Here is a 13,737-nt window from a genome sequence, read left to right on the forward strand (position 1 = left end):
CCTGGCGTGCAGCTTCCTCACAAGGGGAAGTGGAGGGGCAGATGCTGATCTCTTCTTCCTGAGCAGCAATAGGACCTGAGGGAATGGCTGGAGCTGTGCCAGGGGAGGTTTAGGTTGGATATAAGGAAATTTTCTTCCCCCAGAGGGTGCTGAGCACTGCCCAGGCTCCCCAGGGAATGGGCACAGCCCCAAGGCTCCCAGAGCTCCAGGAGTGTTTGGAACACACTCTCAGGTACAGAGTGGGATTTTTTGGGTGTCTGTGCAGGGCCAGGATTTAAACTCTGATCCTTGTGGGTCCAACTTCCAACTCAGGATATTCTATGACTCTGTTCTGTAATTTTCTGATTTGCCACTGGGATCAAAACTCACAGGTCCATTTAGACCTTCAGCTTTTCTGGTGGCTGAGTGCCTCGTGCATGACTTTAAACTGTGCCATTTTAAAAGTGACCTGTGAGAAGACTGTGTGTGATCTTACTGAAAGCTCTGCCTTTTCTTTACATGGGTGCCAGGTGAGGTTTAGGTGCAATACCTTAATTCTCCTGTTTAAAAACTGCTCGGGTGCAGTCAGCTCCTTGCTGGTGTTCTCTGCACTGGGTGTTTTTGGGAGTGCTGAGGACTGCAGGGGCTCCTTCCTTCCCAGTGTGGCTCACCTGCTGAAGTTAGCCTGGTGTTAATGCACTCAAGCAAGTTTGATGGGTTAAAATCCCTGCCTGCTCCAACAGCTCTGTATCACATCACAGCAGCTCTGCTGTCTTTTTTTGTCTTGTCTTGGGGCATGAAAAACCCATCTTGTTTTTTCAGTAACACACAGAGCTGCTTAAAAAACCCAAAACTAAATCAACCTAAGCTGTAATTCTGCAGTTTTCCCATATGCAGTACCAACACTGATGTTAAATGAACTACCCTGAGGATTTTCTGGCAGGCCCCCTTCCTAGAGCTTGAGCCCAGCAGTGCTTTAGTCAGGTAGTGCAAACAAGTCACACAGAGCTGGTTGCTCTTGCTGTACGAATGTGGAATAGGCATGGAGTGTCAGAACTTCTTGTTTAATTTCATACCTTGCCTGTGGCAGATCTGGGTTTAGTTGCCCAAGTTGCTGGGCATCATCTCTGGAAGAGCTCTGGGGGAGGATGAGCTTGGGAGTAAAGCTGTTTTCAAGAGGATCCTCTTTGCAGCTGGCTGATATGGAACGTGTTCCAAACTGCGTGCAGATTAGGGAGAACAAAAATAATGTTATCTGTTTGAGGAATTTATTGAATCCAGATACAGCTCTGAGACTTCTTGCTGTGTTCCTAGTGACTGTTGGATGTGAGTCTGCTTGCCAGCTTGAGAAAATCCCAGGAAAATATCCCAATTAAAGGAGCTGTTGCCTTGGCTAAATCATACATGGTATCTGTTAAACTGCTTAGTATTTTAAAAAAGGCACCTTGGTACCTGTATTTCCCCTCTTTAATGTTAGTTTTTCAAAGAGGCACAAATCCCTGAAGATTATGTGCATTTTGGGACCCAAGCATTTATAGAAGCTGCGCTTCTCATGTGCTGGGGCTAAGCTATGAGTGACTCATTAGCCAGATGGAGCTATAATTTATTTCTATCTTCTCAAGTAAGTTAATTCTCTGGACCTAAACTGAATGAATATCCTGTGAAATGTGGTATCTGCAGAGGGTGAAACTTGATATTTAAATTCAAAAAGGCAGGGGGTAGGTCAGGAAATCCAGGGCAGCATGAACTGGCAGGAGAAGTCAGGTGCAGGCAGTAATAGCACAGTGGAGTTCAGAAATAGTTATTTTTCTGTGGCACGGGCTCTGTTTGGGGAACAAAAGTGCAATTCTTTTGTTAAAGGCAGGATGGGAACAGTAACTGGGTCTGTGCACGGCCTGGGACAGATGCAGCTTGTTCCCCTTTCACAGAATGACTAAAGGGATGTTGTGAGGTCTGGAATTTACGGGTGAGACGGGAGCATGTCTGCAAGGGGGGAGCCTGGCACGGGTGCTGCACTCTGAGAAACGTGATCAAGAGCAGGCTGAATATCAAATGCAGATGAAAGGTGAGTATTTAACCAAATACATTGAAATTTAAGTGTAGCTAAAATCGCTGTGCCTCTGTAGGCAGTAGGGAGGGATTGCTACTGGGAGTGCCTTACTTGGGATTGTGGGTTTGGGTGGGTGGGGAGCTGGTGCAGCTGCCCTGGAGACTTTAAAGCTGCAAGTGATAAAAGTCCCATTGCAGCACTTCTTGGGGAGAAATGCTTTTTTTTTTTTTTTTTTGTGAGACTGTATCCTAACCAGGATGGTAAGACTAAATGGAGCAGTTAAGGTGGTAGGTGAAGGTGTGTCAATGCAGCATTTACTTTTTTTCTGCTTTAATAGAATGAGTTTCTTCATCCTGTTTCTTTCTGCATGGCATAGAATTCTCCCCCCCCTCCCCACCCCGAGATTGGTTCTGTTTTTTACTAGATGGCTTTTCAGTGAAATACAAATATAGAAATATAAATGGAAATGATGGAACTGTTGTAGTAATTGTAGATTGTCAGAGGACAACTGGAAACTGTGTGTGAGCCAAAACACTGCCAATTTACCCCATGGCAAGGATGCCACTTTATAAAGACAATTTGACAGGGGGTGGTGTGATGGATGTTGTTTTGTCATTCTGCATAGAGCCAGCAGCAGTGGGATCCTCCTGGAATGAGTTTTAAATACCCTTGCTGGGCTGAGATGAGAAATCAGTGTATGGCCTTCAGAGCAGAGCTTTTGCTTGCTATTCCTGTGTGCTTAATCAATTCTAGTTACACCCTGAGACTTTTATTTAGATTTAGTTTTTTTTTTTTTTTTAACTGTGCTTCTGTATGAAAAACTGGATTTTTGTATGGAATTCATAGGTCAGGTCTACCTTCCTCTGATCAGTGTTTGGGGTGGCTCATGTTTGACTTTGCCCTGATGAACAGGAGGGGGACAGGAGCAGGAATGGAGCCTGGAGAGATTCTGGACTCTGCAGTGTCACGCTCCAGATCTGGGAGGTGATCCTGTTTTTGGGGAAGTGAAGGGAGCAGGAGGGGGACAGGAGCAGGAATGGAGCCTGGAGAGATTCTGGGCTCTGCTGTGTCACGCTCCAGATCTGGGAAGTGATCCTGTTTTTGGGGAAGTGAAGGGAACAGGAGGGGGACAGGAGCAGGAATTGAGCCTGGGGATGCTCTGGACCTCATCATTGCAGTGTCACGTTCCAGATCTGGGAGGTGATCCTGTTTTTGGGGAAGTGAAGGGAGCAGGAGGGGGACAGGAGCAGGAATGGAGCCTGGGGATGCTCTGGACCTCATCATTGCAGTGTCATGCTCCAGATCTGGGAGGTGATCCTGTTTTTGGGGATGTGCAGGGAGGAGGGAGCAGGGTGGGGGACAGAGGCTCCACAGAGCTTGTCCAGCTCTGAGATCAGAGCTCAGCTGGTCCAGCACACGTTCCCCACCCGGACTAGCTGTTGTCATGATGTATTTATGGCTCCTCTGGAAGCAGCTGTAGCTTTTCAGTGTGTCTCTCCTCTCTGGTCTCGGAACAACCATCACTTTGTGGAGCATGTCCTGCCTCGATGGCCATCGTGCCCTCCTGACCCTCTTTGAGAGCCTTGAACCTCTTTAGCAGCACGTGAGGCTGTGCTTTGCCCTGAGCATCTGGTGTCAGCTGCTGGGAAATGTGTAGGGTGTGACTGTCCATGCCATGAGGCTGGCTGTGTGCTGGTGCCATGAGCTGGGCTCTGCTGGGCTCCTTGTGCTCAGCTATTGTAGCTGGTGCAATAATGTATTGTAATGATCAACTTAATTACACTTGTGAAAAATCTGCTTAATTACATATTTACTTTGGGGATTAGCTTTTCCCCGTAAGCATTCAATATTGACTTTGGCTGAGACAAATTTTCAAGATCTGTTTTCTTCAAGAGATGACTAATATTAGATCACTTAGTGCAGGGAGCTGGGTTTATCAAGTAGCTGTAATTAATCATTTTGAAAGCTCCAGCTTAGTTTTGAGCATCTGTGCTTTTTTTCCCCCCAAAAGACAAGCTTTTCTTCCCATCCCTCTCAACCCTTCCAAAACTTTCTGTGCTGGATGTAATTTTAGACCCTGTAATTTTCAGTGAGCTGCGTGTATGCAGAAAATAAATACAAACTGGGAGGAGACTTAATGTTAAGACAACTGATGAATAATTAGTGTATTGAAGTGTTAAGTCTTTTATTTGGATAACTTAATAGCCAAATTAGTGTTCCCAAGCCTAGCTTTCTGTGCTGCTCAATGCACTGTACAAATATATTATCACAGGAACTCATCTCTGTCCAGAAATTATTCTATATAAGAACTATTCCCTCTTGAGCCAGAGCCAGACTCCACACCAAGCTCTCTGCAGTGTGGCAGGATGGCAGAAGCCAGTTTGTGATTGTAGCTCACAAAACAGTCAGGAATTGAGGTAAAACAACTTGAAATGAGTAAATCTTCTGCCCAGAGGCAAGGAGAGCCTGCCCTCTCCCTGCACCACGCAACTTCTCCTTGGTTTTATTCCCTGTGCCCTCTGTAGGCACATCTGTTTTCATTTTTCAAGCAGCAGTGGAAATATTCTGAGCAGCCTGGGTTAAATCCCTTGACTTTCATTCCCAAGAGGATGGGTGTCCCAAGGGACACTCGAGTTGAAGAGTCATTTTTTCTTGTTTAGAGGAAAATGGAGTTGTGGCATGTGCTTCCCGTGGTGGGTTTCAAACTGAGTTGGTGGATTGGGAATTGCACTTGCCTAATTAGTTTGGATTATGTGTGGATTTTTTTTTCAATATTAAGTGGTGTTGGGGGTTTTTTTTGGGGCTTATTTTCCTTCTTGGAGAAAACAGTCTGGAGAATATTTGGATCCTTCATGCAAAAATCCAGGTCTGTTTATAGCAATCAGTTGTGAAATGGGAAAATCTGGCTTGTTTTGACTCCAAAATGAGGTTTTTTTAACCTTGTTCTGACTTTTTTAAACTCTGTGGTTCCTGCTTTTTTAAAGGAAATAAATATCATGTTTGGGACAAAAATATTGTTTTCAGCAAATTTTCCTGGAGGAATCATCTGGTCTGTATAAGTGCCCTGGAAGTTTTATACCATCACATGTTCAAAATAAGTAACAGATCTTCCTGTTTCCCCATAAATGTAGGGAATTTTTGTGAGTGTAAAGATGGGTTTTAGACTTCAAAAAACAGTCTTGAAAATACCTGATTCTGTATGGCTGACTAAAATTCAGGGCTCTTTCCTGTCTTCTCCTCATTCCACTTCTGAAGCTGTCATAAATCTGGGAACAAAAGGAAGGTGAAATTTAACTCCCGCTTGCCAGGATAAGAATCTTAATTCATTATGTTTGATTTATGAAAGAAAAAAAAAAGAAAAAAAAGGAGTTCTGCATATACTTTACTGGTCTTTACTTCATAGCCTCTGAAAGTGCTGCCTCATGTATTTCTGAAATAAAAAGCTTTATGAATATCACGTGGGAATGAAGAGTGAGGAGGATGAAGAAAAGCAAGGGGAGGGAATTATTCTCTCCCCAGATTAGCAGTCTGGCAAACTGCACTTCTTCCTCTCCAGGCCAACAACTTTGAAGCAAGTGCTAAATGATTCCAGAAGCTGTTCTATGGCTGATGTAGTTTGGTAATTTTATTAAAGCTACTTTGAGGCTACTCTATAACAAGGAGAAATCTTCTTTTATTATTGTAATTGGTGGAGGAAATACCACTGAGGGGAAATGTGTTCAAAACCTAATTTTTATTTTTTTTCTTTTCTCCTATAGGTTTTTTAAGAAATCATAGCTAAGAAAAAGCACAATGGAGTTTTACGAATCTACCTACTTCATCATCCTCATTCCTTCTGTGGTTATTACAGTCATCTTCCTCTTCTTCTGGCTTTTCATGAAAGAGACTTTATACGATGAAGTCCTCGCCAAACAGAAACGGGACCTCAAGTTCCCACCCAGCAAGGCCGACAAGAAGAAAACAGAGAAGAAGAAGAAGAAGAAAGAGGCTCAGAACGGGAACATCCATGAGTCAGATTCTGAGAGTGCCCCTCGGGACTTTAAGCTGTCTGATGCCCTGAGCACGGATGAAGAGCCTGTCCCCCCTGTCCCCTCGGGTGGCACCGAGGCCCCCGCCGGCCTCAGGGAGAGGAAGAAGAAGGAGAAGAAGCACAAGGCCAACCAAGATGATCATGTAACTAAGGACTCGGAAGGATCCAAGTCTTCAGGCAAGAAAGTAGATCCAGTCCCTGTTACAAAACAGCCCACTCCACCATCTGAACCAACAGCAGCTAAGAAGAAGCCTGGGCAGAAGAAGCAGAAAAATGGAATGGGTATCTGATGTTGCATATGCTTCTTGCACAGAACGCCAAAACAGTGTTCTGCTTTTTGCAAGGCCACAGAGTCTCTCTCACAACTGTTCTGCCTGATCTCTACGGGGCAAAGCTCCCTTCTAACCTCCTTTTTTTATGAGCTATTGCTTTTTTCCCCCCTGTTTTTCATCTGGCAGCAGTGCTCTGATTTTCCTCCTCCCATCCTTGCTTTCTTCTACTAAAGATGAGGTGAAACAGAGTAGCTCGTTCCTCTGCTTTGCTCTGTGGTTTGGCTGCTTTGCTCTCAATCAAAATTTTGATTACCTGAGAGAAGTCAGTAGATATTTTTGCTGTGTGCATTCTGAGCCAGACTGTGAAAAAGCTGAGTCCTAAGAGTGCTTGCTCTGATAAGGGAGGGCATCTCAAGAAACCTCATAGCAGTCTGCAAAATAAATCACTGTTTAAGTGCAGGTTTAATGCACAGAGAGGTGTTTGGTGGCTGATTCATGGATTGGTGGTTGATTCATTGCTGCCCATGTGCTACACCTCTTTAACTGAATGGAACTGATGCTAAAACTGGTCTGGCTGTTGTGACTGAAATATCCAACCTGGAAAAGACCAAAAACTCGTCAGAATCACTTCTGACTGTCTTGACCATATCCTCAGCAGGATATGTCTCTGTGTGGTTGTCTTGACTAGGAATAGAAGTGAAAAAGAATTAAAATCCCCAGTTATAGGAATAAATGAAACCCAAGATATTTGCAGATCCCCTTGTGAGATGCAGGCATAGCAGGTCTGCACAGGGAGTGAGGAAAAAGAATGACATTGCTGCTTGATGTGGTAGATTTTTTTCTTTTTCTGGGAAAAAATCCCCCAAAAGTGGAGAAAAAAGACCCACCCACTACCAACAGAGAAAGTATCCAATCTTGTTTGTGGGTGTTCTCTGGAAATCTCTGTGGCACAGTTAAAATGTGGTCTGCAAGCACAGTTCTGAGGGCAGCCACAACGAGCTCTTATCCTTGATTACAGGAGCTGACACCAGAGCCCTGTGCTGTGCATGTCAGCTCTGACAAGAATCTTAATATAGCACAGGCTGTCCAAAATGATAAAAAAAATTCTCACTAGAAACTGCTTTTAAAAAGAACAGTTCCCTAATGGGAAACACTTATTTTCTGCTTCTCACAGTCCCAGTAGCTATTGGGGGTGTGTGTTTAAAGTGCTCAAGTGGGTTCATGAAGGGGAAAAGTATACTTCTAAATAAGAAACTGATATGGGTAATATGTGCTGTCTGCTCTGTCACAGTGAAATCTGGATTGGAGTTGTTAAACTGTTCCTTGCACTGCCGTGTGTTCTGTTTGCACATGAGATCCCTGTTTTAAAAATCACTGGGTGCTGTGGCTCTTGACTCTGCTAAACCTTCTTGTGGCTTTGGGGGTCTCACCTGATCTGGGAATGCTGTGTGTGTGAGTCTGTGTGTGTATGTATATGTGGATAAATTTGTGTTCTGATTTAAAAGATGTGAGATTGTTTTCCTGGGATTGGAGAGTTTGGTTATTACAGATCTGCTGGTTGAAAGGTAATGCTGAGAATGTACAGAAGAGCATATATTGTCTTAATTGTCTGTTGCAGATGATCAAGATAGTAAGACTGATTCTGTTGTATCTCCTGCCAAAAAGCAAGAGCCAGTGCTGCTCCACCAGGAGATAAAGCAAGAAAATGTGTCAGGGAAGAAGAAGGTCTCTGCAAAGAAGCAGAAAGTTGATAATGGTAAGAAATCAGTCTGTGACATTGCTTAGATAAACCTGACTGTTAATTTTTTGGAAAAGGAACTTGTAGAATAGTAACTCTTGATTTGAAAAGCAGGAATTCCAGGTAGGAGAGATTTGCTGAGTTTGAGATCCTGTTAAATTTTATGAACATCTGGTACCACTGAGCACAGGATAATGAATGTTGTGAACCTTTCTGAGCTCTCTTGGATCCAAACACCCACACTTGATGAGGAGTAATGTGCAGCCTTAGAGTATAAGCTGAGCAGGCTCCAAGCTGCTCTGAGCAAGGCATGTCTGGAACTGCTGTCTTGCCCCAGACAAGATTGCAGTTTTTTCAGCCAGTTGCTTTGACCACATTCCTCTCTTATTGTCCTTTTGTTGGCTGGCTCTTGCTCCAACAGAAACTGTTCATCTTTGCTGTCAAGGCCTTCACTGTTGTCATCCCTTGTTCTCTGCCAAGATGCTGCTTCTTGTGTCCTCTTGGCTCACTGTGCCTCTGTGTCTGTGTGTTTTTTCTCTTTTTTTTTTTTAATTTTTTACAATGGCTGCTGTTGTGTCTGGCTTGTGGACACAGGGTGACCATGAAGTTTTGTGAGGTCACCTTGTTAGCTTCTCAAGACTATTCTCTGCTGGGGCAGCTATGAATTTGGAAGGTGATGGGCTGCTCCTGGAGGAGACACTGTTGCCCACTGTTCCCTTTATACTTCGGTCAGGTTATCAGGGTGCAGATCTTTCGTGGGCCCTTTTTAGTCCAGGATGGAGTTCCAAGCACTGTAGGGCTCCTGTATAACTGAAAAACTCCTAAATGATTCCTGGGAAAAGCCTGCTGATGGGGAACTCAGGATATGATCAGCTTTTATGGATGTTCTTGTGCTTTTCCTGATGGAAATGGGTGCATTGCTTTTTTTTAGGGGCCACAGACTTGTCTGTACATGGCAGGAAAGGTCAGTACCAGCTCAGCAGTAGCAAAGCTGAGCTGTCAGTGCTACAGGGCAATAGCTCATGCATTACTTGAATGCAAACTGTTTTCTTTTCAAGCCGCCTCTCCAAAATAACAGAGTGAAAATTATCTGTGGTGGACACCAGGATTAGCCAAGACATGACTGTGGGGTTTTCATACTGCAAAATGTTTCATTGGTATGAAATAGGTGTTGAAAGGAGAGGAAGTTCATAAGGAGAGGAAGGGAAAATATGAGGAGAGCAACTGGAGTAGCTGGTGGTTGTTTCTGCTAGAGGAGAGCTCTCTTCTCTTCTGAGCTTGCAGTGTACCTGCAGGTGTTTGCTGGCTGCTTAAGTGGAGAGACACCAGTGACACAAAAAGGTCCATCTGGCCTATTCTCCTCCTTTTACAGAGCCAGAATTTAAGAGTGTTTCATAATTGGCTCTCTGGCAGCCAGGAGTGTGTACTTGTTTTGCACTGATGCCCAAAACCCTGCATCCCACCCAGTTCCTCCTCTCTCTGTGCTGCTGCCTGGCATCTGTTGTCCATCAGCCCTGCAGTCTGGGCTGGCTGGGGCAGTGATTTGCCTGCTGGCCCATGCACAGCCTCTGGCATGCTGCAGGCAGTGTGGAGCAGGAGCTGGGCAAGCAGCAGCTGCAGCTCTGGCTGTGCCTCTTGCCCCAGGTCTGTCACTCCTGCTGTCCCCTCGCCTGCTTTTGTATCTCTGAAGAGCTCTTTGGACAGAGGCTGCTCCTCACCACGGTGATCCAGTGGTGTGGGAGTGGAGGGCTGGGGTCAGGCAGTACCTCTGAGCCCCTCTCTGCATGTTAATGATGCCCAAAGCCTGCTCTGACAGATGAGAGAGCTTCATTAAATGCAGTGGAGTCTGCATGCAAAATGAGCTCTATTGCTGCCTCTGCTGCATGTCCTGCCTGAGTGGCTGAGTTCACAGGTGATGTAATCCATGAAAATGCTGGCAGTGAAGTACCAGCTTTTAACAGAATAGGGACAAAAGGCTTTACTCATATTTTAGGGATGCTGAATGATTTCCTGTACTGCTAACCAGTAAAATCATTCATGCCATGTGCAACTTTCTTACAAAAGTGAAATGAAAGTCAAATGTAAAGCTTCTTCCCTTCTTGTTAAAATGCTAAAAGACAACTCTGGAAGTAGAAATTTAATTGAAGCTATTAAATTACTATGCATTAGAGACCTTTCTTTAATGGACTTACCTGAAGAGCTTTAATGAGTTAAACTGTGAAGGATAATAAAAATGGAGAGTATAATTAACTATTGAGGTTAGAGATGCTTTACTTCAAGTCTTAATGTTATGGCACCTCTTCTAAAAATGTTGGTGTCAATTATTACGAAGCTTTAACCCATCCTGTGGACTTATGATTACAGTTTTGGTGGATGAACCTCTTATTCAAGCAACTACTTATATTCCTTTGATGGATAATTCTGACTCAGGCACTTTGGAAAAGCGTGAGCCGGTTGAAGTTGTAAAACACAATGTGAATGAGGGCATCCAGAAGAGCAGTGGCAAGAAACTGAAGAATGAAACAGATAAAGGTAAGAAACTGATAATTCAGTCTCTTTCTGGCATAGCCTGCTTGCAACCTTCAACAGGGAAGATGTGTGGGGAGGGAGATCCTCTCTGATGTAACATGAGGAAGAGATTGAGGAAAATGTTTTTGCAGGATGCTCTTCTTGTGTGTGCTCGCTTCTGCCTTGTCTTTGGCACTGTGGAAAGGGCTCAGTGCCATCTGAATCCTTTCAGCTCTGACTGGGCTTTTGTGTCCCCAGTGAGCAAAGGGGTGATCACAGACCACACAGATGCAGCGAGGGAATTCAGAGTGGAGAGTTCAGACATTGCTCACAGGGATGGACTCCAAAGCCAGGGCGTCCAGCACAAGCCCTTGGAGGCTGCTGGAGGCTGGAAGGGCAGCCTGCATGCTCTTGGGCTGTTCATGGAGCTATCTGAGGCTGACCCAGCGCAATACAGAGTGACCTGGAGCAGATTGTCAGTGGAGAGAGTCTGGCAATTTCCAGGGAGACTCCAAATTTTCCCTTCAGTGCAGTTGGAATTGGTTGGGACAGGGGAACTTCCTTCATACTCTCCCACAAATGCCTGGAGTGATTAATGAACGTTGTGTTCTACCCTGAAGCTTTAAATAGGCCTTTGACCATCTCAAAGCCTGACAAATTAGTAAGTTTGAGCCATGAGGTGAGACCTCAAATTTGTGAGCAGCCAGAGAGAAGCCAGGCAGCTGAGCTCAGGTTTGGGCAGAAGGCTGATTCTTCAGCACTGTCTGGTCACTCACTTCACTCTTTGGAACCTCTCTTTTTAGTCTTGTCATCTAAAGTACCCCCATCAAAAGCTTCCTGGCAGTTCTTTAATTGGATTCCCACATTCCTGAGGCTTCCCTTGTGCTTCTGGCTCAGTGGCTGGCACGTTACTGTCCTGCAGCATCAGAGCCCCTCACGTGCTCCTGTCCCTTCTCATTTCCTCGGCACGCTGTGACCTTCTCCATGAACTCCTAATTCTCCTGTGTCAGCTGGGATTTGCCCTCCCAATATAGAAATCTTGCCCTGCTCTAATTGTAAGCTCCTTGGATGCAAGGGCAAGGTCTCTGTGCCTTCAGGGAGCACAGGGCTTGGGCTGGTCCTGACCCAGCTGGGATCAGTTCCTGGCTCACTGGGCTGTGGTCTCAGCATCTTGGCATATTCCTGGTAGCAGCAACACTGATGATGTCAATGCAACACTGATGTGAGCTGAAGTGAAGACTAAGTTGGATATAGGACTAGGAGACAGTGTGCTAGAATTCCTCAGCACTCCCTCCCCATGCTCTGTCATTCAGTGATTTTATCCTTGGTAATTTCTTTAGGGCATAGAGTCACTGCTGCTTTTTTGTTCTTTATTAATTTCTCAGACAGATCTTTGGGTTTGATGTGTACTTTGATTTCAGGGCATGTTTAGCACCTGTGGTGAGAAACCCAGACCTGTCTCCACTATCTATGGGACAATTTCTGACCAAACATCACTTCTAAGCTTGTGCTTTTTTTAATTCTTCCCATCCCTTCACACACTTTTGGGCACTGGTGAATATTTGACAGGGATATGGGGTGCCTTGATCTTGTGCTCCCATTTCCTGGAGTCAGAGGGCCACCTAATGACCTGTCTATGAGCAGCCTGTTTGTGAGCAGTGGTTTCTGTTAGAGAATAGTTCAGTTGAATTGTCTTTCCTTGTGTGTGTCTCTTTAAACACTTGGCCAGCCATTAAGAGGGATTGTACTGATTTATCTTCCTGCTGCTGAACTTTTCTTGCAGCAGTTCCCTCAATCTAAATTTGGAAGTTAATATTTTTGTCTTCCATATATTGTAATCAAAAATGTGCCAGTTTTTTAATTAATTAACTTTTCATGTGCATATTGCTTGTGCAGCCAGGCTGTCCTCCAAATTGAGAGCTCAGTTTAAATTACTGTCATGATACACTGGAAAGGACTCTTCAATTTTTCACATTTATGCTATTTTTCTCCTGCAGAATCTGCGTTATGCTTTGTCTTCTTGCTAGCAGCACTATAAATGTTACCAACTGTGCAAACAGAGTGGTGGGATTTTCTCTTTTACCAAAACAATCAGCTGGCAGATTGTTATCGGGTTTAAATTGGAGAGATGTTATTTTTGCTCAATGTTCATGACCTCTCGCTTCTTGGCATTTCAGACTGGAATTAAATATAATGCATAATGATACCCCATCACATGCTGTTTCAAGGCAAAATAAATAATTCTGTATGGACTCCAAAGTAAATAAATCCTCCCTTCTGTGTTGCAGAGAATGCTGAAGTAAAATTCAAGGATTTTGTAACATCCATGAAGAATATGATTTTCTCTGAAGACGAGGCCCGTTGTGTAGTGGAGGTGTTAAAGGAAAAATCTGGTGCAATTCATGATTTCTTGCAAAAGGTGAATGACTGTGGAGTGGGAGGGGGGGAAGACAAAACTTATTAAACAAACAGGAACTGGAGGAGGTGCTGTCAGATCAGCTCTGTCAGTGTGATCTGTCTTTGGGAGACTCTATCCAGCTGCTCTGTGCTTGCCTGGCATGCAGCAGTGAACTGTCAGATGCCTTTGTGTTGCCATCTTCCATGCCAGGGGTGGCTCTGGCCACTTGGGAAGAGCAGGCATGGCCTTGGAGAGCAAGGAATAAAGCAGGAATGCTGCTGCTGGCATGTGTGTGTTGGCACAGGGAAGGATGGCTGGTGACTTTTGGGAGTGATCTTTCCCAAATGTGTAAATAGGATAAGCTATGGGAGGAATTCAGAGCAAGCTGCTGTGGCTGAGCACTTGATCAGTCAGTTCTGTGCTTTGCAAGTCTATGCAATGTAATTTAACTTCTTTGGGTATTTTTTATAGGTCAGTGCAGGTTTGGAAGGGACCTCAAGGAGTGGTTCAGCCTCCTGGTTGAAGCAGGACCAGCTCTGAGGTCAGCCCACACTGCTCAGGCCTTTATCCAGCCTGGATATCCTAAAGCCTTCAGGGAATGGCTGCAAAACCCCTCTGGGCAGCGTGTGCCAGTGTTTGGCAGTTCTTTTTAATTCCTGTAGTCAAGACAGAAGAGAATGGTGTCCACCAATATCTTATCAATACAGAATCACACAATCCTTGGGGTGGAAGGGAGCTCTGGAAGCCATCCAGTCCAAGCCC

General features: G+C 44.7%; 1 protein-coding gene across 12 annotated transcripts in view; it reads left to right on the plus strand.

The window, feature by feature from the left end:
• KTN1 (kinectin 1) overlaps positions 1-13,737 on the plus strand; it is a 77,275-nt gene that overhangs the window by 16,958 nt on the left and 46,580 nt on the right. For 9 of the 12 annotated variants that reach the window (XM_031504899.2, XM_077783899.1, XM_077783900.1 and 6 more), the window contains exons 2-5: positions 5,788-6,341; positions 7,950-8,087; positions 10,434-10,601; positions 12,866-12,996. In XM_031504899.2, coding sequence (XP_031360759.1) covers positions 5,822-6,341; positions 7,950-8,087; positions 10,434-10,601; positions 12,866-12,996 — 957 coding nt within the window. In that variant the 5' untranslated portion in view covers positions 5,788-5,821. Of the gene's footprint in view, positions 1-1,894; positions 2,045-5,787; positions 6,342-7,949; positions 8,088-10,433; positions 10,602-12,865; positions 12,997-13,737 lie in introns of those variants that run through there. The other 3 variants (XM_077783895.1, XM_077783897.1, XM_077783901.1) reach the window with 3 other exon arrangements.

The sequence above is a fragment of the Lonchura striata genome, chromosome 6, assembly GCF_046129695.1.
Source record: "Lonchura striata isolate bLonStr1 chromosome 6, bLonStr1.mat, whole genome shotgun sequence".
Taxonomy (NCBI): domain Eukaryota; kingdom Metazoa; phylum Chordata; class Aves; order Passeriformes; family Estrildidae; genus Lonchura; species Lonchura striata.